The sequence below is a fragment of the Arachis ipaensis genome, chromosome B7, assembly GCF_059453495.1.
Source record: "Arachis ipaensis isolate K30076 ecotype BB chromosome B7, ASM5945349v1, whole genome shotgun sequence".
NCBI lineage: Eukaryota > Viridiplantae > Streptophyta > Magnoliopsida > Fabales > Fabaceae > Arachis > Arachis ipaensis.
In genome coordinates this window covers 114,319,961-114,346,284 of record NC_142442.1, presented here as the reverse complement: position 1 = coordinate 114,346,284, position 26,324 = coordinate 114,319,961, and the positions used below count along the sequence as shown (strand labels likewise).

At 34.4% G+C, this 26,324-nt stretch overlaps 4 protein-coding genes and 1 pseudogene across 5 annotated transcripts; 1 reads left to right on the top strand and 4 right to left on the bottom strand.

Moving 5' to 3' along the window:
• Positions 1-1,170: 1,170 nt before the first annotated feature.
• LOC148553790 (uncharacterized) lies at positions 1,171-3,728 on the bottom strand (annotated as a pseudogene).
• Positions 3,729-8,981: 5,253 nt separating this feature from the next.
• On the bottom strand, positions 8,982-14,367 carry LOC107609742 (protein SKU5 SIMILAR 14). Its single transcript, XM_016311760.3, has 8 exons — positions 13,711-14,367; positions 13,500-13,609; positions 12,191-12,461; positions 10,952-11,054; positions 10,511-10,856; positions 9,847-10,212; positions 9,662-9,740; positions 8,982-9,525 (listed from the first exon to the last, which is right to left on the bottom strand). The coding sequence occupies exons 1-8, from the start codon at positions 13,909-13,911 to the stop codon at positions 9,313-9,315; spliced, it is 1,689 nt and encodes a 562-aa protein (XP_016167246.3). The 5' UTR covers positions 13,912-14,367; the 3' UTR covers positions 8,982-9,312.
• Positions 14,368-17,342: 2,975 nt separating this feature from the next.
• Positions 17,343-18,922, bottom strand: LOC107609741 (uncharacterized). Of its 2 annotated transcripts, none has more exons than XM_088493632.1 (2): positions 18,487-18,922; positions 17,343-17,359 (listed from the first exon to the last, which is right to left on the bottom strand). In XM_088493632.1, the coding sequence occupies exon 1, from the start codon at positions 18,812-18,814 to the stop codon at positions 18,497-18,499; it is 318 nt and encodes a 105-aa protein (XP_088349758.1). In that variant the 5' UTR covers positions 18,815-18,922; the 3' UTR covers positions 17,343-17,359; positions 18,487-18,496. The 2 variants fall into 2 exon arrangements, with proteins under 2 accessions (XP_088349758.1, XP_016167245.1); XM_016311759.3 differs by lacking the exon at positions 17,343-17,359 and adding an exon at positions 17,999-18,137.
• Positions 18,923-19,025: 103 nt separating this feature from the next.
• LOC107609740 (uncharacterized) lies at positions 19,026-21,251 on the top strand. Its single transcript, XM_016311758.3, has 2 exons — positions 19,026-19,335; positions 20,392-21,251. The coding sequence occupies exons 1-2, from the start codon at positions 19,220-19,222 to the stop codon at positions 20,597-20,599; spliced, it is 324 nt and encodes a 107-aa protein (XP_016167244.1). The 5' UTR covers positions 19,026-19,219; the 3' UTR covers positions 20,600-21,251.
• Positions 20,940-24,959, bottom strand: LOC107609738 (lysine histidine transporter-like 8). Its single transcript, XM_016311757.3, has 5 exons — positions 24,273-24,959; positions 23,913-24,046; positions 22,298-22,725; positions 21,956-22,087; positions 20,940-21,842 (listed from the first exon to the last, which is right to left on the bottom strand). The coding sequence occupies exons 1-5, from the start codon at positions 24,629-24,631 to the stop codon at positions 21,354-21,356; spliced, it is 1,542 nt and encodes a 513-aa protein (XP_016167243.1). The 5' UTR covers positions 24,632-24,959; the 3' UTR covers positions 20,940-21,353.
• Between the last annotated feature and the right edge of the window lie 1,365 nt (positions 24,960-26,324).

Sequence of the window (26,324 nt, the reverse complement as noted above, 5' to 3'; positions counted from 1 at the left end):
TTAGGTTTAATTACTTGTTTTGATTTAGTTTCATTTACTTTTCCTTGTTGATTTGCTTCAATCTTCTTAGCTCTCTTGATAATTTCTCTTTTATGCCTCTTTTTAGTTTATGAACACTTTTATTAATTTTCATTTCCTTCAATGCAATTTTATGTTTTCATGTTATTGTTGTTTATTTGAGTTGTTATTATTAATTTCTTACATTTGGTAGTAGTAGATTTTATATTTCTTGCAATTTAATATGATTTTCCTTTTATGCCTTCCAAGTGTTTGACAAAATACTTGGTTGGACTTTAAAGTAGATTTTGTGCATTCTTGACTTGAAAAGAGAAAGTTGGTGATCTTGAGTCATTAATACCCAACTTATGTTAGCAATCTAGAGTGATTAGTTAGTCTTGTGTCCATTAACATTACTTATGGATTGGGATTAACTAGTCCTATTTGACTTTCTCTCAATGTGAAGATAACATTATACCTTCTTCCAATGTTGGAGATAACTTAATAGAATTAGCTCTTGACAACTATTATATGATAATTAATGACTAGAATAAAAAGCCTTAATTCTCAATCCTTGCCATGAATGCCTCTTTTTAGTAATTGATTTCCTTAGTTATTTTCTTTATTTTATTGTCATTTAAATTTTCGCTTCTTTATCAACTCAACCTGTGAAACTCAACCAATAATTGAGCACTCGATTGTAATTCTTAGGTAGAACGATTCGGGAATAATACTCTCGGTTATTTTTATTAGGTTAAACTTGTGACAACAAAAAATTAAACTTTAATTGAGAATTGTTTGTTAGTTTTGACCAAGGTTGTCAAACTCGCGAGTCTAGGTAAACTCGTGGAGCTGATCTAGACTCGACTCGTAGACTCGTACGAGTTTACCTGTTATACATTTTTAAAAATATATATATATATCATGTATAATATATATATTTACTCAGATATAGACATTCAAACCTAACAATTTCAACATCAAAACACATAATAAATTAACCTAATACTAAAATTACAAGTTACAACAAGTACTTTGGATCACACATTTAAATCCTTCACAAGTATTTATCTAGTTCAACATAAAACACACAATTACACAATCAAAGGTTCATAAGACATAACCAAAACACAAAAGAAAACAACAAAGCAACAATTAAATTTCTAATAAACTCTAAAACTCAAATCCTCCAATATCTTCATCTTCCATGGCATCAACATCATCATCTTCACCATCTTCATCAGAAACATCATTTCTTTCAACCTCAGGTTCAACACGACCAACAAAATCTTCATCATCATTCACATGTTCATCTTCTTCCTCTATTAAATTTTGTTATGGATCCCCCAATAAACTCATTCTCACCTCCCTCACCCATGTTGAATTCATTACTATTCATATCTGGAATAGCAAATTCATTACTATTTGGATCATCATTAGTATTGTCATTCGTTGGCAAGTGAGAATGCTCAACACTTTCAGCAATATTTTCATTAACATCCTCAGTTATCCACTCATCATCAGAATGCACTGCATCAAATTCAAGTTCTGGAGTTTTTCTAATTTGCTTGTCCTTTAACTTTAAATTATACATCACATACACTAAATCATTCATTTTCTTTTGATGCAACCGATTTCTTCTCTTTGTATGAACCTACAAACATATAGTGCCAATAGTTAATAAAAATACAAAAATTAAAATTAAAATAAATAATGAATAGTTCTAAGGAAGTAAGGAATAAGGAATTACCATTTCAAATGCACTCCAATTACGCTCACAACCAGATGAACTACAAGTTAAGCTTAGAACTCAGATAGCAAACTTCTTTAGTTCTGGACAACTATCTCCATAGAAGTCCCACCACTCAGCAGGTAGCATGGTCTTCCTACTACTCTTTGCAGTTTCATTACCAAAGAGGCCTCTAGCATAATGAAAGTCAGGAAGCTGTAGACCAACCTTTTTCCTTTCTTCCTGGTTAGGAACCAGTTTTTTCAAGCAACTATATAGACCAATCTTAATGTCAGCATCATCAACCATGAAATTTGGTTCATAGTGATAATGAGGATTAAGATAATACGCAGTTGCATGCAATGGTCTATGCAATTGACTTTCCCACCTTCCATCAATAATTTCCCATATAGGTTCGTAACTAAAAATAACAATGCAAATGAATAAAAATAAGAAAATTAAATAAATAACTGAATATAAAAAGAAAACATGGTAACATGATACATTGATAATCAAATATTAAAGCTTTCAATTAGTCAAGACTCAAGATTACCTCTTTTTAACACAACCGAAGTTAGTCCTGATTGTTTCTTTGGCGTTTTTCATGCCTTCAAAGATGAAACCCATGGCTGGTTTTTCATCTGAATCAACCAAGCGAAGGACTGTAATGAGAGGAGCAGCAGCCTTGAGGCATATGACAATATTCTTCCATAGCCTACTATCCAAGGCCATGTTTTGGACTCTTATTCCTTCAGGCATTGATGCAACCTTAGTTGTCTTCCAATCAGCAGAAGTAAACATAGTCATCAACGGTCCTTTATTATCATGAAGACAAGTGAGAGTCAGTGGCAAATCTTGTGGCACCTGGCCGAACCAAGTCCTTTCCCTTTGTAAAATTTCTCAACATGCTAATGAGCATACTCCGAGAGTAGATAAAAGTGGTGATTTTTCTTCCCTTTTTTATGGTTGTTTCATGCACCTTTAGCTTCTTTTCAAAATCCTCCAATATCAAATCTATGCAGTGTGCAGCACATGGTGTCCAATACAAACTTTTTCTAGTCTCCATCATTCTTTCTCCAGCAGCCTTATAATTAGCAGCATTATTTGTAACAATTTGGACTACATTCTCTTCACCAACAAATTCTACGGCATCTTCTAGCATTTTGACAACTTTATCCGTTGTTTTCGAGATGTCAGAAGTGTCCAATGAATAAAGAAAAACTGTTCCTTTAGGGCTGTTCACCAAGAAATTACAAATACTACGCCTTTTTTTATCAGTCCATCCATCCGACATGATTGAACAACCAGTTCTCTTCCACTCTGCTTTAAATTCAGTAAGCATTTCATCAACATTGTTCACTGCTTTCTTTAATTGGGTTTCTCTTAACTCATGGTAAGAAGGGGGTTTGTAGCCAATTCCATATCTCCCAACCATCTCACAAAACTTTAAAAATTCAGGATTCTTAATAACATTGAAAGGAATAGCACTTGTATAGAAAAATATGGCACATTGTTGATCACATTGTTCCTTTAGATCCTTCTTCATCATTTGATTTATTGTTGATTGAACTTGAGCCCCTTTTCCTTTTGTAACAAAGTTGCGAATATCTTTCCCCTTTTGTTGAGAATTGTCCTTCTCCTTTTCTGTTTGTTCAGGATAATCCTCATCATCACCGAATCTTCTCTTCTTCAATGATGCTTCTTTAGCCTCCACACAGACTTTCAACATCACAGCCTTCACTTCTTCAGGTACTGAAGCACAAGGCTCTGAATCCTCTTTAGTACCGGCAAGATGATGCTTGAATCTATAAATCCCTCTGCTTATAGTCTTTGAGCAATAATTACACTTCACTTTTTTACCATTGCCTTGAACATCAATCCCATGTTTCCATCCTATATCACTTCTATTTCCAGTTGCATTTTTTCTCCTAGAAACAGTAGGTGTAGGTCTAGGAATACTAGGAAGCGAAGACCCTGTCCCTGAACCAACATTCTCAGACATTTTGTATTTTTATCCCTAAAAATCAACAACCCAAACAACAAATTCAGATTCAGATTATCCACTAACTAAATTTAGATTCAGATTATCCACTAACTAAATTCATAACTAACACTAGTTTCAGCTACACTTACAACAATAATGTTTAAAAGATGAAAAATTTTCAGCATCATAAGACTTAATCAATAATCATCACTCCAAATGCAGTACAGCAAGCAATACTTTTGTGATTCGGAATAATATACCACCCAGTTATGAGTTAACCCAAAAGTCCATTCTCATTGTCATATGAACCCCCTTTGAGGTCATCAATATGATCAAGCACAAACAAATTAAAACAATGGCAACCAGAGTCAACCACCAATACTCCAATACTCACTTTATCACACAACAGATACATTTTCATTTAAACTAACAATTCAGACTTCAGACTTTCAATTAAACTAACACAGTAAGTCAGTAACACTAACTAACAATTCAGACTTGAGAGTTTCAATTCACTAATTCAGACTTCAGAATTTCAATAAACTAAAGACTAAACATAACTACATAACAGAAGCAGAAAACAAAAGAAAAAAAAATATATAGCAGAAGCACTATCCACACATTTTAACCATGATTGAAGCATGAAGCATGAAGTACATATTACAGAAGCAAGCAAGCAGCATCAGTTTTTTTTCACACATTAATTTATTTTCAACAGATCAAACGCAGATCAGGGCCTTAATAAATTTGCAGAATTGAATAATTGCAACCAAAATTGTTAGCATTTGAATTAGTTTAACAAAATTACCTTGGAGATGGATAGACTTTATCACTTGAAGCAGATTGGCAGTGCTTCAGTGAAGAAAAACAGAACAAGGCCGACGAGGGCAGAACAGGGGAGGGGAGGCAAATGGCGTGGTGGACTGGTGGTGGGCTCTGGCGCTATGCGACTCTGCATGGTAGTCCTTCACTGGGCTCTGCGACGCTGCGTGGGTGAGCGGTGGGGGACGAGGGATGAGGCGAGGGGAGGTGAGAAGGCGAGGGGTCCGTCTGGACTCTGGCGTCTGGCCTCTGCGTGGCGGCATAGACAACGCCGCCGTTAGATGGTGGAGGGTGTGACGAGTGAGGCTGGCCGTGAGGGTTTGGTTGAGGGAGTCACTAGGGTTTCGAACTTTAGTTCACTCCTTCATTAGTGGGTGTGGGTTTAGGTTGCGGGTTTGGGTTAGCCGCTTCTGTAAGGCTTTTTTTTTCTGGGCCAAAACGACGCCGTTTTGGCGAAAATGGACAACGAAATTAAACTCGCTGACTCGCTAGCAAACTCGTGAGTTTGCACGATTTTATCCGAGTCTAGCCGAGTCAACCCGAGTCTACCCAGAAACGAGTTTATGTCCGAGTCAACTCGATTCCACTACCTAAACTCGTAAACTCGTACGAGTTTACGAGTTAACTCGCGAGTTTGACAACCATGGTTTTGACTATATTTGCAATGGAATTATTTGTGTGAAATTCCTAACCGACGATAATCCTCACATCAAATATCTCCCCAAAGATAAAACATATTGGTTGTAAATGGATCTATAAAATCAAGTGCCACTCGAATGGTTCAATTGAATCGTACAAAGTCTGTGTGGTGGTGAAGGGGACTAGATAGAAGGGGTGAATTCTTGGAATTTTCTCCCAAATAGTCAAGCCAGTAACCATTAGAATAGTTTTAGCATTAGCCTCAATCAAAAAATGACTAATCTATCAGTTAGATGTCAACAATATTTTTTATATGGTGATTTAATAGAGACTGTTTACATGGATCTTCTCCCTTATCTCATTATAACCCGTACAAATCGATACTGCTATCATCTTAAATTCTTATATGAATTGAGATAATCTAGTAGGATATGGTATGAATAGATTTTTATTCTTCTTCTTTCATGTGGGTATTAGTAGATTATTTTTTACTGTCTTTTAATTAAAATTTTGGATAATGAAATCGCTATTTTGTTGGTGTATGTTGATGATATTGGAATTATTCAAAATTCTATTTCTAAAATAGCAACTATATAAAGAACTTTAGATGCCCATTTTAAAATTAAGAATCTTGGTACTTTGAGATATTTTCTAAAAACTGAAGAAGCTCACTCAACTTAAGGCATCTCTCTAAGATTTTTAGGAGTCAAATCTGCCACTGTGGATAGCACCACCAATCTTTATTAGGATTTTAGTTCTCTTGTGTCTGATCCTTTTGTTTATCGTTACTTGATTGGATGCCTTATTTACCTCATCAGCATCCAACCTAATATCACTTGTGCCACTCAACACCTCAGTCAATTCATAACATTTGCCACTTAGTTACTATACAAGGTAGCCATTCAAGTTCTTAGGTATTTGCAAAATAGTCTAGGAAGTGATCTAATTTTTTCCAAAAATTTTGCTCTTCAAATATATAGCTTCAGTGGCTCCAATTGAGTAGGATGTCTAGATATTCGTCGTTCTTTGACCAATTACCGTTTCTTCTTGGGGAACTCATTGATTTCTTAAAAGTCCAAGAAGCATACAATTGTTGCTCGCTCCTCCACTAAAACAGAAATTGTACACTTGCCAATATCACTTGTGAGCTACTTTGGATTCTGAACTTGTTAAGGTTCCTAAGGATAGGGGTGTTCATGGATCGGATCGTATCCACAGATCTGCGGTAAATATCCGCATCCGATCCAAAAATTGCGAATACGATCTGATCCGCAAATTGATCGGATTGGATCGGATCGGATCCGCACCTTTTGCGGATAGGATCCGCACCCTTTGCGGATCGGATCGCGGATATCTGCTCTACATCCGCGTATCCGATCCGCGGATCCGCAGATTCGCACTATAATAATTAATATATATATATATATATATATATATATATATATATATATATATATATATATGTATATGTTTGGTATTATATTTACTTGTTTGTATGTTTTAGTTAGTAACTATTATTCACATATTGTATTATTTTATTTTTGTTATTTAGAGAGAGTTTGATTAAAAATATTTTAGGAATAAATAAGTTTAAAAGTATGAAAGAAATATTTTTATCGAATTCTTTTACATAGAAATATGATTAAAAAGAGAAGGTTTAATTATACGGATATATCCGATATCCGATCCGATCCGCAAATGTGCGGATCGGATCCGATCGGATTCGGCACTAAAAAGTGCGGATATCATATCCGATCCGATCTGATGGAAATTGTGCGGATCGGATCGAATTTTCGGCCATATCCGATCCGATCCGATCTGCGGACACCCCTACCTAAGGATGTATGTGGTTCAAGTATTATTTTGTTATAAAAATTTTATTTCCATGGCAATCATATATACCCAAGAAAAATGTGAGAATTGAAATGATGGTATTTTAATTCCCTGAAATCAAATTTGCTTGAGAATAATTTTTCAAACTTTAAACCAAACATGAACATATGATATTTTCATTTTAAAATTCTTAAAAATTATTTATAATTTCCTCAACCACACACGCCCTAAATATCTCTTATGCTTATCCATCTGTCTTATTTTTTTATTAGAGTGCTCTTCGTATTATTACAAATCTTATTTTTTTACAAACACACTAAAATTGATTGCCATTTTGTCTACCAAAAAAAAATTCAAATTGGATAATAAAATTGCTCTCTGCTCCTTCTACAACAAATGACGGACATCTTCACTAAATCTCCTACCAACCAATTTTTTCATCCCAATTTATCCAAGTTAGAGCATATGGACCAGTCACCATCTTTGTCCCAAGACAAGCAATATTTAGATCATACAAAAGTTCAAAAGGAATAATCAATTTTCTCTTTTTTTTTTTTTTTTTTTTCACTTATTCTTCACGCTTTTCTTACTTTCTTTTAGAGGTGCTAACTCACCACACAAATATCATTCCGTTAATATTATGAACCTTTTATAAGTTTTGATAGATTTGAAAAGATATGATGAGATGTACATTTTTTTTTCTTGAATATAGTCTATAATTACAATCATTGATCAATTAAAAAATACAAAATATATATTTTCTTAACCAATTTCTGTTTATATCCAAAATGTTGATAGAAGTTTCAATTTATAATGTTTTCCTTTTACCCATAAAAACCGTCAAAAGCAAAAAAGAACCTATTAAAAGAAAAACCAAATCGTAGAATAGGGAATTAGACATTTATTGAAAATATGGTTGCAATCTATGATGCACAGACACTGACACGGATACGGAATACGACACGACACGGGACACGGCGATACGCGAATTTTAAAATTTTATATGACACGGAGACACGCATATATATAAAATATAAAGTATTTTTTAGATAAATTGTAATGATATTTTGATATTTTATTGATATTAAAATATAAATAAAATTTTTAATTATTTTTTAATGTCTTATTTTAATTATATCAAGTATTTAAAATATTTTTTGTTTTAATAAATAATAATATATACTATATTTAAATTTATTTTAAGAATATATGTTAAGAATAAGACTGGACACGCAGACACGTGATGATATTTAGGTGTGTCTAGGCGTGTCCGGAGAAGAATTTTTTATTTTTTATTAAGACACAGTTGGACATAGCAAACATGCGTGTCGGACGAGTGTCGGTGAATGTCGTGTCCGAAATGTGTTTGACACGCGGACACGATAACCCAGCGAAGTATCCGTGCTTCATAGGTTGCAACATATTGTAGCTTAACAAAATTAGTGTGTATCATAGTGCATGTGAAATGTTTAACTATAGCAAGTGATCATAACTTCTATAATTCTGCTTCAATAGAACATGGAATATATTGCAACCATCGATAAAATGCCTAATTCTCTTGTTCCCTGTTTTGCCTTTTGATTTTACTTTTGAAAAAAAGGGGGGGAAAATTACAAATTGATGGTTCTTTAAAATCTCTTGTAATTTACAAATATAATTATATCATAGTTGATTTATTTGATATTCAAAACTCAAGTTAAGAAGATGGTTAATTTTACCTCCAAGAACCATTAAATATGACATAAAGGATAGTCAACCTTTTATTTGAAAAGATTGCCTAAAAATCTTAATATTGATGTTTAAATTCGAAAGATCTTTTTAATACAACTTCTGAACACAAGATTTGAGAGTTCGTCTTTTCTTCGGACAATCTTAATCTGGATATTTTATAGCAAATCTGGTTTCTCTTCTAAAATCCAGAAAAATGACTTGAATAGTTGAATCATACACAATCAATGTCAAAATGCAAATGGTAACTTGCTGCAATCTGCATAACCTTACTTTTTAATGCTAGTAAAAATCGAGATAATACAAAGGGAATAAAAATATATAATATATTGCTTCTCTCTCTCTCTTCTCTCTCTCTCTTTCTCTGTCTCTTTCTTTTTCCTGGGAAAGAATGTGACCTCGAGCTGGGGTCATACAAAGATAAAATTACACATGTTCAAACATTCCAGCAGAGCATATCATAAAAAAGTGAAAGCACTCAAACAATAAAATTAGCAGCACATAATTTAGCTACTCTTTATATTCTAAAGCTAGAATGCCTTGGACACCTGGATGGATCCATCAAATAATCCTTTCTAGCTCAAAGGGGACGTGTGTGTCTTCCACTTGCCTTACCACAAAGAAGTGCATTCTTTGGAACTGGAAATTCGTCCCTAATTGAGTTTGAATCTGTGTAAACCCGCAAGTAAAACTGTTGACCAAGATATTGTCGTGCCCAAAACTCAGACCTCAAGTTCCACATTCCCACATTGTCAAGTGCAACATATATAGCCGTCCATGAATAAGGATATACCTGCTCACAATCAAATATGAATATAACACTGCATTAGAGTATATTTAATTCATGTTGCATAAACATTCATAAATCATAACCACCACTTGAATGTTTCTGAATTTAACATTAACAATTGTTAAAATTATTGGCTCACCTGTGTTGTGCAACGTGCAATTGCATCCCTAAGATTGTAACTGTTCCTGCTAGCAGTTGTCCACTGTCCTCCATCCATACTACATTTTATAGTTGAAATAACTTCAGGCCAACAAATTATTGACCAATATAAGAAGACTAAAGAAAAACATATATGTATAGACATATGTGAATGTGATGACTCACCCAACTACAAAGAAAGAGTAGCCATCAAGATGATAGCTCTGAACAATATTCTCGTTGTTTTGGAAGACAATCTCAACGAAGGATCTATAATCAGCTTGCAATACAGAGGTATCAAGGTATATGCCACCACCATAGGGTCTGTCAGAGATGCTTCCAGCACGGAAAACACCCGAGATCTTGAAGTAGTCGGCGAGTTTAAGAGGAGTGTCTGGGGCAACATAGGACACGCTGTTGATTGCATATCTCTGCTTGCGGTTCACTTGACCAGCTGAACTTGCCAGAATTATGGTCTTGGTTGTGTTTATCAAACCGTAATGGTATGATCCTTGAGGGTTCGGCCTTGGTCCACTTGCCGTAAGGTTAGTCCTGAGATTCAGTTCATCATATGCATTTATTACAAGGTGAGCAATCAGCAATATCTACTAGAATTTAGAGAATGATAAACTAATAGAATAAGATTATGGAAGAATGAATAGTAATACCTTAAGTTATGCTAGGGAAACAAATAACCCAAAGTGAACTTAATATTTATACGTAATATTTATAATTACACATCTAAATTTTTACTCGATTATTCCGACACTAATTAAAAAATATAAAATAAAATAAAATAAATATAATTAAGGAATTGATTTTTATTGTCATTCGAACACTTCTGTAATACCTTATGGAGCGGGCCTGGTTCAAAGACCAATCAATTTGGATGGTAGGTCCACCAGGGATTGGACCGGAAACTTGGCCCCCAGAATTGCTATAGTGAAGAACTCCAGTGGTGGTGAGGATCTTGTAGTTGAATCGAGTGGAAACAACAATGTAATAGTCATGTGCTGGTTGGTCTGCAGTAACTAGAACCGAATAAGATTGTCCCACATGAACGTCAAGGGAGGAGTATGTGGTTTGTAGGCTGTGTGTTCCTTCCACTTCTACCAGCTTCAATTTGTGGTTCTGTATGCGAAAGTTAAGCGAATGTTGCAACCCCACGTTTGATATTCTAAGCCTGTAAGTCTTTCCTGTTTGTACAAGACCATTCAAATTGATCGACCTCATCAAAATTACTCCTCATTTCTATCTATGCAATATTATTATTATTAGAACAAGTGCATACCTTGTTCGACGTTGAGATATGCTCCATTAGGCCCACGACCATTGATGAGAATGCCATCAGGCAAAGGCAACTTCTTACCTCTATCAAGATGAGCTTTCAACGTCTGCATAATACATTAGAGGAAATGATTTTGTTAAAATTCACTGACAAATAGGATTATTAAAGTTAAATCTCAATGTCATTATATAGTAATAGCAAAAGTTTTAACTATTTAAGTGCTCCCTTCAAAAGGACAAAAAGATCTAATTGCATCATTTATTTGTTTTAAAAGAAGTATCATATGTAGTACTACTATTCAAGTATTGAATTGGTGGAAGACCGGTATCTGTTGATCTAGAAATATTAGTATGCATTTACTAGAAAAATTTGATCTAACATTGAAGAAATAATGTCTTCATTATTGTAGTATTATTATTATGATTATGATAATAATTTGCACGAAACGTGGACACCGCCGCAAAAGCGAGATCACCCCGTGGCTGAGAAGATGCGAGTAATTGGATAGGTGGGGTTGATCCTCATTCCTCAATGAAGGTTATCTCTTTGGCACGAGGATCAATATGCATTTAAAAGTCACAAATGCAATTAATGACTACAAGGATCCAAACCCATCTCATTGGACCTATTGGCGGTTGTCGCAATTCAACACTCTTGACTTACTAATACAAACAAAACTAAAGATTCTACCTAGTCAGTTTAACATTACAGGAGATAGCAGACTTGTAGCAGCATTCTTTTAAAGTAGGAGTAGTAAATTGCAATTTTTCTTCTTCATTATACTCTTTTCTTACTCCCTTGTCTCTCTTTATGATGCTGAGTCAGCTGGTACTAGCTGCAATGCCCACTTGTAAACCCTGATGAGTGATGACATAGTAACGTTTTCTTTCTTCTTTTTTTTTGGAATATTGAATTGAATGTTCTATACTTCTATTCACCTAAAAATACGCGAGGTGGCGATTAGGCCACATCAGATAAAGGAAAAGAGTGAGCTAGTGTGTCTTTTATTTTAGGGTGGGGCGATGGTGTCATTTATTTCTTGCTTTTGCGCTACTATCTGTGAGCGAAATTAGTTGGAGATATCAATCATCAATCATCAATCACTTGCCAACCACGAAAGCCCCACAAGAAAAGTCAAATGTTTGTTATTCATCCCACTGTAATACTATTGTACTATATTCAATTAAACTTGGATGGAAAATGAAATGAAGTATTAACAGGTAGTGTTAGTGTAACACTTACAGTGTGGTTGGATTTGTACCAATCTCCAATGAGAACAGTGTAATCACCAGCTGGATCAGGGAATGGAACTGGAATTCTAGGCCTGCTTAGGATCCTAATTCCTCCAAAACCACCAGCTGCTTTATGAAAATTAAGAGATGGGAAGTAATAGAAGCTTCCAATCTGATCCTTCACTTGTAGAATGTATGTGAAGTTCCTCCCTGGTGGGATTGGGCATGTTGTTCCTAACACTCCATCTTCAAATGAGTTCCTTCTCTGCTGGATCCCATTCCTGTATTTTCAATTCATACAAATCTGGAATGAAATTCTCATGCAACTCATTCAATTATTTTTTTTTCCTTCTTCCATCTTGATTATATTCTTAGAATAATGTTATATACATCACTTTTCTCTCTGTACACCTTTCACTAATTCACTTTTGGTATTAGAAGTGAGAAAAAAAAATTATGCCGTAAAAGAAATGTGTACATAAAAAGTGATACAGCCATCATTTCTCATTCTTTTATCTTGAAAAAAAAAAAAAATTAAGCATGTGATTTATGTTATATGACATTGATCTACTCTTATTAGTTGATAGGCCATACTTGCTTGAAGACAGTAAAGCGAGAAAGAGAAATGAAATGAAATGGACCCTAATAATATTTAATTATTGTTCACCTTACTTTTGCATAACAGAAATTCAAACATTAATTCTAGAAACTTTCCCTTTCTTAATTCTTCCTTTTATTACTACTAACGTTGGTCGCTTTCTTATTACCCCAAATTATGACTTAGCTTTGAGCTTGCTGATAACAACAGGCTTCCATGTCTATGTCTATGTCGTAGATGATGCGCCACCTAATATCAATAATCATCCATGTAACTTTAGTTTGCTCTTTCCAGAAGTAATAGCTAAATAAATCTTGCTTTTTTCTTTTTCTTTCTCTTTCAGAATATTATTATAATATTATAATATAATACCAATAGTGAATGAGCCAGATCTAGATCCGTGTCCAAACAAATGGTCCAGCACCGTGTGAAATGCGGTGGCTTCTCATAGTGTTAGAGAAGTGTACTAAGAATTGTGCAAGCGACAAGAGAATAAAGACATACTCCTTATTAGTGGCCAGAGGATCACAACACAAAGCTGAATTAATTAATTAATTGTTTTAACAAAGCACTCTAATCACATGCTTGTAGTTCCTTTTCACTTTCGTCATTATGCTTGATTTTATGTATTGTGATCCCGGAAAAAAAGAAAAAGAAGGAGCAGATCGGAAGGTGGTGCGGAAAGTGGCAAATGCTTCAACAGAGAGAAATGGAAATGTACCAGGAAAGGAGAAAAGGCTCATCCAAGCTGTTGAAGACATTGATGATGAGATTGTCATTGGTAACTGAATGAATGTCTGGACCGGGAAATTGCCCATTGATAAGTATTCCCTGTTCACGTGTTGATCTCATGAATTAATCACATTGAATCAGATCCATAATGTAATTGATGTAACGTAATTAAGAGAACAAAAATGTTGACAAGTACGTACCCTTTGGCGAACTCCAAGGGGGTAAATATCGCCATAAGTGACGTTCCAGTTGAAGAACCTGTACGGGTCTTCAGCCAAGGTAACTGCAAAGAGAGAAAAACCAACACATAGGACTAAGAAGGCGCCAAAAGCAGCAGCTCCTCCTCCTAACTTGAGCGGCATTTTCTCTTTCCCTCTATTTACTCTCTCTCTCTCTCTCATGCTACTTTGTACTTACTCTATTTGTTGTGGTTAGTAAAGGAGAGACCGAGAGGGAGAGACTTTAAAAGGGAGGAGAGTGAGAGAGTGAGTGAGTGAGAGAGGGGAGATGTCATAAAATGATTAGGAATGGGGACACATTAGTGCGGTACAGAGGGAAGGAGTGATGTTAGCATGTGTAATGCTACCATAGTAGCCGTGTTTAACTTTAAAATGTTAAAATAAAAAAAGGAGGGAAAATCTAGGGGGACTTAGAACCGAAAATAAAATAGGAATGGAAAATAAGTGTCGGTCGTGGGGTCCTGAGACTGAGAGGGAGGTTAATTAAGTAAATAGGATCAGGATTAGTACTGTTGTCTCCCACATGGGTTAGTTTTTGTTGCGCTTACTAATGTGGATGTGGGTGGGGAGGAGTGAAGTACCTTGTTTTGTTGTTTACAGCTTCCAGGACCCTCACATGTGAGGAGGAGGAGCAGAGGGCCCTCTTTGTTGCTTTGCTTCTTGAATTATTCTAAAGTCGGTTCATATTCAGAATTCAGTACAGCGGCTTGGATGAATCACACACTGCGCACTTACCGATTCTAATTGCCGCCCTTCATGGAAGTGCAGAAAAACAATTTGATTCGTCAATTTTGAATTAAATAACGTATGTGATCACTGTATGCTTTTTGAATTACACATTTTTAAGGAAAATAATCACATATGGTTGTTTGATTTAAGAATCAATTGGACTCCATTTCACTTCGTTAACTTTAATTGCGCCCGTATATTCAAGCCTAAACTTCTAAACTGGACTTTTGTTTCCCTCCCTCATCTCAGTCTCGGACTCGGTCTATGCATCTTATTGTCATCCAAATCCAACATAATTGTTACTTATAGCTATAGACAGAAACATAGATATCTAATAATGGGCTGCCATGCTGTTTCAAGTGGTATTTAACTAATACGAGCATAATATGAATGCGTAGCCATAAAAATTTAGCAAGCGATACTTCCAAAAGTTCCAACGGAAGAGGTTGGTCAAGTAGTTAAGGATATAAGATATTCTTATCATCTTATGCATCATTTAATGCTTACGTTGTCTAATATGGTGAAGACACCTTGAAAGGGAAATCTTTGTTTGAACTTATACGATCAATTTGGTGTGTTAATGAGTTTGAATAAGTATAAAATATACTATATGTTTAAAATGTGAATTTTAAATAACTAGATAGCATGTATTCTCACACAAATAAAGACCAAATGCCCCCACTACGTGATTTGTGACATCTCCTTGCTCATTCCATTAACCTCGCAAGTGGTTAGTTAGCATTTTTCCTCCTAAGATGGGTTACTATCATCCAGAGTTCAGACAGAGCCGACAAGGTTGATTCAAGAGTCATGGACTACTCAGGGCCCCATAAGAGAAAGAATAGAAACAATAATTTTCCTGCATTAGATTTCTTACTCTATTCCTAAAAGTGAACAAGTACATTTTAAATAAAATTGGTAATATTTATGTTTAGTAGGAATGCACCTAAATTAAAATGTTAAAATTTGAGCCAATCCATTGTCTGGGTCGTGTGAGCCTAAAATTACAAACAACTGTCATACGGCATCAGAAATCAGAAATTTTTCAATAGTTAACGCAGTGTTTGTTTCAAGGGAATTTGGAGAAAAAGAAAACAACGGGAAAAAAAGAATAAAAAAAGAATAAAAAAAAAGAATAAAAAATATACAATTACATATTTATCCTTTATTAGAAAAACAATTTACATATATTAGTATATTATAATTTATATATATAGAGAAGGGTATTAATGTAATTTTACTTAGTTATAATATTTTTTCTCTTTATTTTTTTTTCATCCAAACAAAAAAAAAATTTCTCCTACTTTCTTTCCATTCATTTTCTCTCCATCCAAACAACATATAAAAAATCAACTTTTCCTTTCATTTTCTTTCCTCCCATTTTCTTTCCTCCCAATTTCTATTTTGCATCCAAACGAACTCTAAAGGTGTTGCTTTTTGGAGTCAGTCGTGCTATGGTAAAATAAAACAAGTGTCCCAGCTAGTAAAGGTTCACGTGATCTTAGCAGTTATTAAAAAAAAAAAAGTTAAAATGTGATTCACACGCTGCTGGTTTTTTCATGTCGGAAACCGATCATATAAATGTGCAGAGATTAGTGCTAACCAAATCCCACAATGATTATTATCAATTCGTTGTATTGACAATGAGAATCCTCCTTTTGCAAGGTAAATTATCACTTTATTGCAAAAAAGAATCTATAAATGAAACAATGTCCAATTATTATTTTGAAAATTAATTTAGCTTTAACTAATTTAGTTACACAACTACAGCTTTTGGACATGAAAAAAAGACATGCTACAAGGCGCACTCAGACATCATTAATCTCCTCATATTGCAACTACATAAATTTACTCAAATTTATTATACAGACTAGAGATTTATGTCTTTTAACTTTATTAAAAGAGCTTTGTTTTTATCTGAAAATAGAGTGGGGGTAAGAGATAGACCAATCTAGATAGCCTAAATGATGATCTTTAAATGTTATTTAATCAAACATCGCTGCTGTCAACTAAATAACTAACTAATATGCGTCATTGGCCATTTACTCATGTTTCAGGAGTTAAATCTACCACAGGATCATACCGAAGAGTAAGAGCAATATTATCATTTTTGGCCAATATATAAACGGGTAAACCATAGACTATAATAGGGTTTTAGAGTAAAAGCAATGATACATGACTAGCAAATATTATCATTTTTTGCCAACACTTAACCAACAATAATTTGTATCTATATTTACAGATATTTTACACACAAAAAATATATAATTTATACTTATATTTATTAAAATTTTACACACATAAATCAATATATTTTATACCCATAAATCAAAACAATTTGCACCTACGTTAAATTTGCACACATGAATTAGTAAAATAACAATTTAGTTTGTGTTGGCCAAATGATGGCCAAAAATACAAAAAGTTGCTAGACCCAACAATTTATCTTATAGTAATAACGATGGCCATAGCAGCATCTCCCACTCACTTTTCAATTTTTAAGATGCATTGGTTGGCGCATTCTTGATACTCGCTTTCAATCTAATTCTCCACCAACATAAGTCAGAACATGTCCGTCGTCCATTTGTTCTTTAACAAAATATACCTTTCCATATTCCAACTATATGGTAATGCAGGTTTCCTATAGCTTCACGAGAGAAATTCACAGGCCAGCAATCGCGCTCATAGTTAACACAATATCACACATTCAACTACTTTGTGATTTTTCATTTTACACTCAAAAGTCAGATCCACTAAATGTTTCCATTATCACTCAAAGTCAATTGTTCACAGATGTGGGTGAGGAGTGGATGCAAACTTTTAAGGTATGCCAAATAAAGTTCCTACAATTGTGGTTTACATTTTACGGAGCAAGCTACAACTGAACAAAATCAAACAAACCACAAACACCGTTCATATCATAGAATGCTAAAGTAACATTGCGGGCTAGAAGGTAAAATAAGATATAGATCAAAATTAAAATTAAAATCCAGATTAAGAAAAATAATAGATGACAGAGACAGAAAATATAGATGAAAAAGAATTATTTTATTCGAAATAAATTGCTTATCAAACTACAGCGGCAGGGTGCAACTTGCTAGTGTTTCGTCGCTATAAGTAAATATTTTTCATTATAACTTCCGGGCATCCCTTTTATCATTATGAGTGTCGGGTGATGCATTATATGGGTCTATTTTTTCTCCCTACATTAGACTCGAAATGGTGGGATCTAAGATTGGTTATTGTCTTCATTTTACTGTTTCTACAAAAATTTATTTATCATTATTTTTTTCTTGCATTATTTTAACAATTAGACTCAAAAGAGAATGTTGTCTGTTTCAGTATTCTATCTCTTCCTATTTTCCAAATAGATGTCCAAATTCAACGTCCAACATCCAACTTTGGACATAAATTGCAAAAATCATCATCATCATAGTCCTAATTGCCCAGTTGTAAGCCTTAGTACCGATTACACATAGATAGCTCCATCCCGTATGAAATTTCAAAAGTCCCCAGAAAGGTTCATAATCAACAAATCAACTTATGGTATGCGTTCTAATTCTCTGCACCATGATGTTGATCAACCTTTGCTAGCCCTTACCACCACCATTATCATTCAACTCAAACCATGAAGCAGATGCTGATCTTGGGAGAATACCCTATAGAAGTTAGTTTACAATAATAAGGTTCTGATTTCTAAAGCAATAGTAAATCGCTAGACGTGAACAAAAATTTCCGCTCAGGTCTCTAGTCATAATTTAGTCGAAATCATACTTCAGTCCAATTCACAAAGATACAAATACTCAGCTAAAGACAAAGTGACAAACACCTCTACAGCAAGATTGGGAAGCGCTTTCAACAGTGCAATTCCGTTCATTCTTAATTGAAATTACACATGAACCAATAGCACAACACAATCCATTCATTATCGCTAATAAGAGGTAGTAACAGATAGTTCATAAGAATGACGAGACTAAAAGGAATTAAAAGGGAAAGAAAGAAGAAAACCTAAGAGCGATCAGTGGTGATCGGAGAAGAGAAGACGAAGGCGAGAAGCAAAGGCGCCAGTGGAGTCTTCAGAAGCTTCATGAAGGAGATCACGCTTGATGTTGTTGATGCGCTCTGCGAGTAAATCGTGCTCCTCCTGAAGAGTATAGTTTTCCTCCTGAAGGCTATGGATTCGGTATTTCTGACCCAAAGACCTCATGCTCAGAAGCAGAATCCCAGTCATCGCAAACCACTGAATGAAGCTGTCCTTTCTTGCCATCGCGTGCTTCATAAACCCTAACGGCCTCTTTGTTGGCCTCACGCCGTCGCCGCCGCCTGAGGAAGCCATCTACAACCAGCTCACTCTACGACACAAGTTTTTGTTTTTTATTTTTTGGTAAACTCACTCTACTACACTCTGCCACTTCCTTACACGGAGGATACCAATATGCAAACTCATTGGGCCTTTTGGTTGGGTATCTCTTTGGGCTAATATATGTTATAATTGGGCCTAAGGCCCGTTTGAGAGAGAAGTATAAAAAAAATAAAAATAGATTGCTTGGTGGTTGCCTGGTTGGTTCGCCCTCGACTAAACTCAAATGAAATCAAACTCCATCAGTTTTTTGGCTCTGCAGAGAAAAAGGAGACCAAAAGAAGGGGAGGTCGCCATAGTCATCGTTCTCGTTTGAGAGAGAGAGAGAGAGAGAGAATCAGAGCTTTGAGAGAGGAGAAAGAGAGAAGGAGAGAAGGTACCATGATTACACGATCGAATCTGGCGGAGCAGCTAAGGGAGTATCAGATTCGATCCAAGCATGACTGGGCCTCTGTCTCGTTCTTCTCTTCCACTTCTTCTAATCTCGCCTCTTCCAGGTATGCCAACACCCAACATTTTTTTTTTCTTTTCTAAATTTTCAAAATAAATATATTTGTAAATTATGAATATTTTGCCTTTTATAATCAAATCTCCTTTCTTTTTCCCTGTTTGTTGTTTGTGCCTCGCAATAATTGCACATATGGTGTAACTCGCAATCAAAACACCAATTGTCATTTTCTTATTTCAACCGCTTACTTGAATATCTTCTGATTTCCTCTTTAGCTACAATGCGTTTTGCTGCTTTTCCCTTACTTCATGTTTTTTAAATTAAAAAAATTGGTTGCGATTACGCCGGAGACTGTTCCTAATATGATTTGGATAGGGAGAATTTATTATTAAGTTATAACAAAATAAATCATTAGGCAGATGCAGGGAAATTCAGTTGGGCTTTTTATTTGAATCTTTATTCAAATTGTTCACAGGGCACGTGCCCATCTTCTGTTCAATTTAACATCTTGATTTGGGGATCGTTTTGGTTGTGCCTGCTATTGAAAAATGGGCTTTCTCTAAAATATGGTACGGATTAGTAAACTTTATGAAGGGGAGTCTTGGAGCAACGCTTGAGTTGTCTCCAGGTAGGTTGCTACGGATGTAATTATTAGGATAGGTTGTCTATTATATATCCTTTGGGTGCGGTTCTTCCCAGACCATGTGTTAATGCGGGATGCTTGTGCATTGGACTGCCTTTTTTTGGTGAACTTTATATGGAAAGATTATATATGGGTTCTCTAAAGGAGACTCTAGAGTTAAGATTAGTTTTGCCCAGTTTTTTAGGAAGCTGCAGGCTTGAGTTATCTAACGAAAATGCTTATTATGATTGTTCAGCCTATTGCAATTTGCAAATTGTAAACCTACAATCATGTTTTACCTTTTGCACTTAAGAAACGTTGTAGTGTGGAGGATGTGGGTTGAAAAGTGAAAACATATAATATCTGCGTTTTTAGAGATTTTTAGCCGGATAATTGCTGTTTGTTTACCAATGCAATTCTTTTTCCCACATAGCATTATATGATGATAATGATGCCTTTCGTTTCTTCTTTATTGTGACACAGGGTGGATGTCGTGGTCTTTGTAATATGGGAACTTGTTATTTTAGCTTTCCTGGTTTTCTCAGTAGTCTCGTTGTACTTTAAGCACATCCGGCTTGCTTTTATATTAGTTTGTATCACGGTGTTGTTGCTTTTATGCATGAAAATTACAAAGCAAGTAAGACTAGCAAGGAAAAAGAAACGAAGAATGCTTCTCCCGTTGTCAATGTAAAATGGTGTCAAGTCTTGATCTTTGGCATGTTTCCTTTTGTCCCTTCTCTCCTTTTCCTGGAGTAGGGATCATGGCCATTCTTGACCATTTCCATTGATTCAGCTTCATATTCATAATTGGATTTGTGTAACTCCTGATTCAACCTATAGCAAGTCAAACAAGTACATAATTGACGATCTTGTGTCAACATGTGCTTATCCAACTTGCTGATGTAGATCACTATGGGAGATGGTGTAACTTAGTAGTGCTAGGGTATCATCAAGTATCTATATATTTGCATTTCATTTTTCTTTTCACGTTTCTGTATACAAAGTGCTACTAATGCAAGTTACTATTGAGCTTTTGACCCCTTGTAAGTCTTACATTTGGAAGTTAAAATACCATCAGATGATTTCTTGTGTAATGACAACATGTGTGCTAGACAGTTGAGTTTTAGAGGTGTATTATTTTTCAGTAAGGTAACTAGGTTGGAGCTTTGCTAGGTTGATTTCTGGTTTGTTGGCCATATATGAAGAATAGAAGTGAAATTATCCTTGTCTGTTTCATGACCTGTCTCAGATTGTGATTTCGAAATGTAATATTTGTAGGGCGATGCCAAATATTAAGTTTATTCTACTTCCAACATCTAGAATGAAGTTTTCCCATGATTGTATAATGATTCTCGAAATTTATCTGTAACGGCCATTGGGAACATCCCAAATGTTAGCTCTGCATGCTTGGCCATGCATCCTGGGAGGTGGTACATTTCATGTTCTTACTGTGGATTGAAGAAGTGGAATTTTATTCCCTGAGCCACTATGCTCCAAATGGCTCCTGTGACAACCATTAAACTAAGAACCATACCAAGTATTCCTAGCGTCCAATTTAGACACCAATTTATGCTATAAATCTTTGGTTTCTTAATCTCTACCCACATGAAACAGGGGTAAGCTAGAGTTATAGGCAGGGCAATGCCTCCGATAAGACCTGCCAAACTTCGCAGAAAGGGTAAAGCTACGGCGATGAAAAAGGCGAGGCATCCAAAGAATCCCCTCAAGGCCACTCTTAGCCACCTGGGGCAAGGCCTGTTCTTTTTGATTGTGTACCTTGATTCCAAATTGTCAAACACTGGCATTGCATAGATTTGGAAGGAACTGAGGCTGTTGATGACAACCAGCATGCTTGTCAAAGCGATGATCAACTTTGATGTATCATGTTGGTGGAACTTGTACAAGGCACTCAACATCCCTTGGTCGGGAGGTATCTGATTTCAAAGATCACGCCATTATTTATTTATTTTAGCTATTGGTCTATTGTTAAGCCAGTCATTGGAAACATGAGCTATTATTATTGAATGAGATAGTAGGATGCACTTACTGAATTTCCATAAGCCCAATAACCTCCGATGGCAAGGGGAAACAAACATAAGGCAATTATTAGATAGGCAAACATGCAACCTCTCCACATGGCCAAACGGGAAGGTTGTTGAGCATCCGAAGGCATTGTCCCCTGCAACAATGACACTTAATTGTACTCTGAATCGCATGAAAATGTCTTAATGTGAAGATGATAGTGAGAATTATTAGATGGCTTGACATATTTGACTAAACTATTTAACATAACAATATTTTAGTTATTATCTTAACAAGAAAACATGTACATGTCAGTAGCGATCTTGATATTTAACAAACGTAGAAGGTATATTCTTTTAAACATTACCTGTATTTCTAACACAAGATTGTGACCCCTGAAAGCAAATGCTATAATGCCAAGAGCATTGCACACACAAAAAGTGCTAGTGAACTTTGATGGACCCTTTGGTGGATCATAGGATACATGAGGGAGGGTGCCTTTGACCATAGATACAATCCATATGAGAGCACAATAAGCCACAGCAGTGATGGCTCCAATAAGTGAAACCCCTGCAATTGAATTGAGGTTGGGAAGTTGAGCAAGCAAAATGGCTGTGCAAGTAAACACCAAATACCACTCTGTGGTGCTGAGTGGGCTTAGGGTGCATCCCTCTCCACACACAATCTGAAAGAATATCTTCATGGTGCCACCTCCGATCATGATGAGGGTCACACACGTCCCACCCGATAGGTACATGATTGGGAACAGTGCCAGCAATTTTCCTAGCTTCTCTCCTGCAATTTCGTTCATAACATCATGTGTGTCATTTAATCTGAACAGTTTATATGATTGAGTACAAGCCATTAAACATTGCATTATTACTCCTGAAATTTTATTCAAAATAATACTTCTTATAATGAACTTTGGTGGATGCTAAAGTACCCCTTACTTGCAGAGTTTTAAATAGATGTACGGATAATTAAATATTACAACAAAACTCTTTTTTCTTCAAAAAAAAAAAAAAAGGGTTCAACTATATATGACTGATAAAAAAATAAAATAAAAGTTTATAGTTTCAAGTATAATATAGGTACTTAACAAAGATCTACAAGACTACAACTCGAGAATAAATATTAGAGAAAATACCATTCTCCTCTCCTGTGAGATACTAAAATGATATTCTCATCCCCTCTATTTATAAAATGTATATTCTCCTCCCTTATAACTTTTAAAATATTTTCTCTTTAATCCGTTTTAAATTTTTTGTGTTAATTCAAGAAAAAATAAATTATTTTTTATAAAAATATCTTTTAGCAAAAATTTTATTTTTTATCATTACATTTTACTTACCAAAATACTCTTTAATAAATTATTTTTTTATTGATTAAATTATATTTTTACTAAAATATTTTTTTTAAAAATTAATAATTAAATTATTTTTTTCTAAGGTATCCTTCAATAATTTTTTAATTATTAAATTATAATTTTACCAAAATTTTTGTTAACAATTATTTTTATATTTTACTATTAATTTTTCGATATCAATATATATTATTTTAACATTAAATAAAAAAACTTAGTAAAATTATTTTTCAATGTAAATATATATTAATTGTAAAAAATAAAATTTTTGCTTAAGGGTATTTTTGTAAAAAATAATTTTTTTTAAAAAATAGATAAAGTTAACATTAGTTAACACAAAAAAATTTAAAATGGATTACATGAGGTTTTTTAAAAATTATAAGGGAGAGAAATATACATTTTATAAATAGAGAAGAGAGAAATGTCATTTTAGCATCTCGTAAAGGAGGAGAATAATATTTTCTCTAAATATTAAATTAAATAAAATTTGAGAAAATTTAGAGCTAGCACTTTTTGATGATGGCTAATTGATAGCTAAATATCACAAATTTGGCTGGCCTAGCACTGCTCATAACATTTAGTGCGCTAAAAAGCTAATATAACTGTGCTTAGTGCTTACCAAATGCTGCCATTGCAAGCTTGAGGTACCTGCTATGGCGCACCCCACTCTCCGATTCGTGGAGCTGAATTAGTAACCATAGCGTGTAGAGCTGCCACATGAAAGCCCCACACAAACATATGATTCCCCAAATCCTGCATCAACATATACGACACAGTCTTAAATTGTTGTTCACAGTACTATTATGTCACGGAAATATGCAACAAATGTTTTTCTTACATTCATTTAAATGGGTCTTAATCATTAACTGAATAAAGGTTGAGTTTTATTGGCTATGTAGCTTTTTTCCTTTTTTTTTTAAACGGTATTTACAATATAAATAACCACAGCAGAAATTTATAAGGTAACATGAAAACCCACCATCCTAGATTAGTGAAGGCCAAGGGAAGAACAAGGGCCTGGAATCCAATTCCCGAGCTGAGAATGTGAAACGCAGCATAGTATGCGTTTCCCTTTCTCGACTCGGTGATAGGAAGCCAGGCATCTTGACGGTCAAGCTTAGTGAAGCGCCCAACTTCTTCCAAGTAACCGTGTATGTTTTCAAAGGCCTTCTTCATGGGGCTGGCCAAGGGAGTGTTCATAAAACGAGTTGCAAACGGGCTTTTAGGAGTTTTGGGTGCCGAATCCACCATGGATGGAGAATGCACATGAGTAGTAGAAGACATGGCCGGAGAGGCTCTGCTACTTTTCTTCATCACTTCAACAACTTCCTCCTCCATATATATAGTGGTTAATGATTGCCAATTTTTTTTACTGGTTGTTGGAGTATTATTTGTGTTGGCTTACTCTCCTACATGTATATATATAGTTCAAGTAAAGGGATCAAGTGTCCCATGCATGTCGCATATTCTTTTCATTCCATCTTCTCATGACTACTACTCATATAACATAAGTCTTTCTTTGGTTGTTGAGCATGTTGAATAAATCTTTGACAATTCCACTAAGGTTGATGAAGGCATAAAGTGGGTGCGCCTTCTTTTGAAGTCCATAAGAGCAACTCAAGGAGAGCATTTATGGAGTTTCAAATATATGTCCATGAAGTGAAATTATTTTAAATTTTTTTTTGCCTTAAACTTGATAGATGAAATAAGATCGATCTTACTTTGGAAAGATGATTTTACTTTAATGAAGAACTAATTAAATTTTGTCAGCTTATATAAATTTAAAATAAATTAAAACTAAATATTAAAGTGATAAATCTTGTATTTATTTTCAAATAATTTTTTATGACATGTGTTTCACAAATACTAATATAATATTTTGTAAAACCTAAAATAAAATTAAATTGAAATAAAGCATGGGACATGTTCTAAAACTTATTATAAAATACTGAAAATAGTGGAACGACCAATGACAATGGCTAAAGGTGAGTTAGGTTTGTATTCTTTTTATTTTTAATATTTTTGTTTTAAAAATTTTGTATAAAAAAATTGTAAAAACAATGAAATCTTGATTTTTTTTAATTTAATATTTTGTTTACACTTACAATAAAAATAAAAATAAAAAATAAAAATCCAAACTAAACCAAACGCACTTTTAAGCGATTGTGACTAACATAACAACAAAAGAAATAATTAAAGGATTATGGTTGCTATTATACATAAAAAAAAAAAAGAAAGATATTTAAGGGGAAAAAATTCAGTCGATTATTGTTGGAAAAAAATAGCCCTTAATATTTAATTAATATCCCCAAATTTATTCAAGAGTACCAAAGATATTTCTTACCCTTTATTATTTGAGTTTAGAATTAAAATAGCCACCATATAGACCGAAATTTCTATGCTCTTGCATGCATGTGTTTTTTTCCCCCACCGCTACTTTTATTGTTGAGATAGTAGTGGACATGTGTTTATAAGTATAAAATATACACCATGTATATAGATCGAAATTTCCATGCAAATACATGCAGGTATCTGGAATTCTTGTCAGGTTGTCATTACCATTTCGATTTTAGAATGAAAAAGGCTACGTTGCACACATAATATTTATTACTAATAATATAGTGTCTGTAGTACAAAATGTTAAAATATTTTTGTTTTACTCATTTTTTGGTCGACTTCGACAAGTAGTATCAAAACGAGCTTGTATAAAGATCTCAAGTATTGGAGAGCAGATATGACCCTTCTGAAAAAGAACGAGTTCAATCAAAAAATTATTTAATTATGGTGTCAAAACAATTTTATGTCGAAATTACTAGTAGCAGAATTATAAAAAAATCAACAAAGGAATAAGTAATTAAATAAAGAAACAATAAAAATGTAAATATTGATCAAAGTAAAATAATAACAAAATGCAAAGAAAATAAACGAAAACGAATCAAATAAACAAAAGAAAACAAGTTAAAAATTGACTTCTAACGCTCACATGTACTTGCACTCCATATTCTTCCGTTGCGTTGCGGAGACGCAACTG

Bases quoted from the DNA above. Each gene is read 5' to 3' on its own strand.
- LOC107609741 (XM_088493632.1), bottom strand. From the start codon at position 18,814: ATGGCTTCCTCAGGCGGCGGCGACGGCGTGAGGCCAACAAAGAGGCCG.
- LOC107609742 (XM_016311760.3), bottom strand. From the start codon at position 13,911: ATGAGAGAGAGAGAGAGAGTAAATAGAGGGAAAGAGAAAATGCCGCTC. The intron at 11,055-12,190 runs GTAAGTGTTACA...TGTATTATGCAG, and splicing joins GGTACAAATCCAACCACACT to ACGTTGAAAGCTCATCTTGA. The intron at 10,857-10,951 runs GTATGCACTTGT...TTGTACAAACAG, and splicing joins ATATCTCAACGTCGAACAAG to GAAAGACTTACAGGCTTAGA.
- LOC107609740 (XM_016311758.3), top strand. From the start codon at position 19,220: ATGATTACACGATCGAATCTGGCGGAGCAGCTAAGGGAGTATCAGATT. The intron at 19,336-20,391 runs GTATGCCAACAC...ATTGTGACACAG, and splicing joins TCTAATCTCGCCTCTTCCAG to GGTGGATGTCGTGGTCTTTG.
- LOC107609738 (XM_016311757.3), bottom strand. From the start codon at position 24,631: ATGGAGGAGGAAGTTGTTGAAGTGATGAAGAAAAGTAGCAGAGCCTCT. The intron at 22,726-23,912 runs GTAAGCACTAAG...ACGAAATTGCAG, and splicing joins GCTTGCAATGGCAGCATTTG to GAGAGAAGCTAGGAAAATTG. The intron at 22,088-22,297 runs GTAATGTTTAAA...TCATTGTTGCAG, and splicing joins ATCTTGTGTTAGAAATACAG to GGGACAATGCCTTCGGATGC.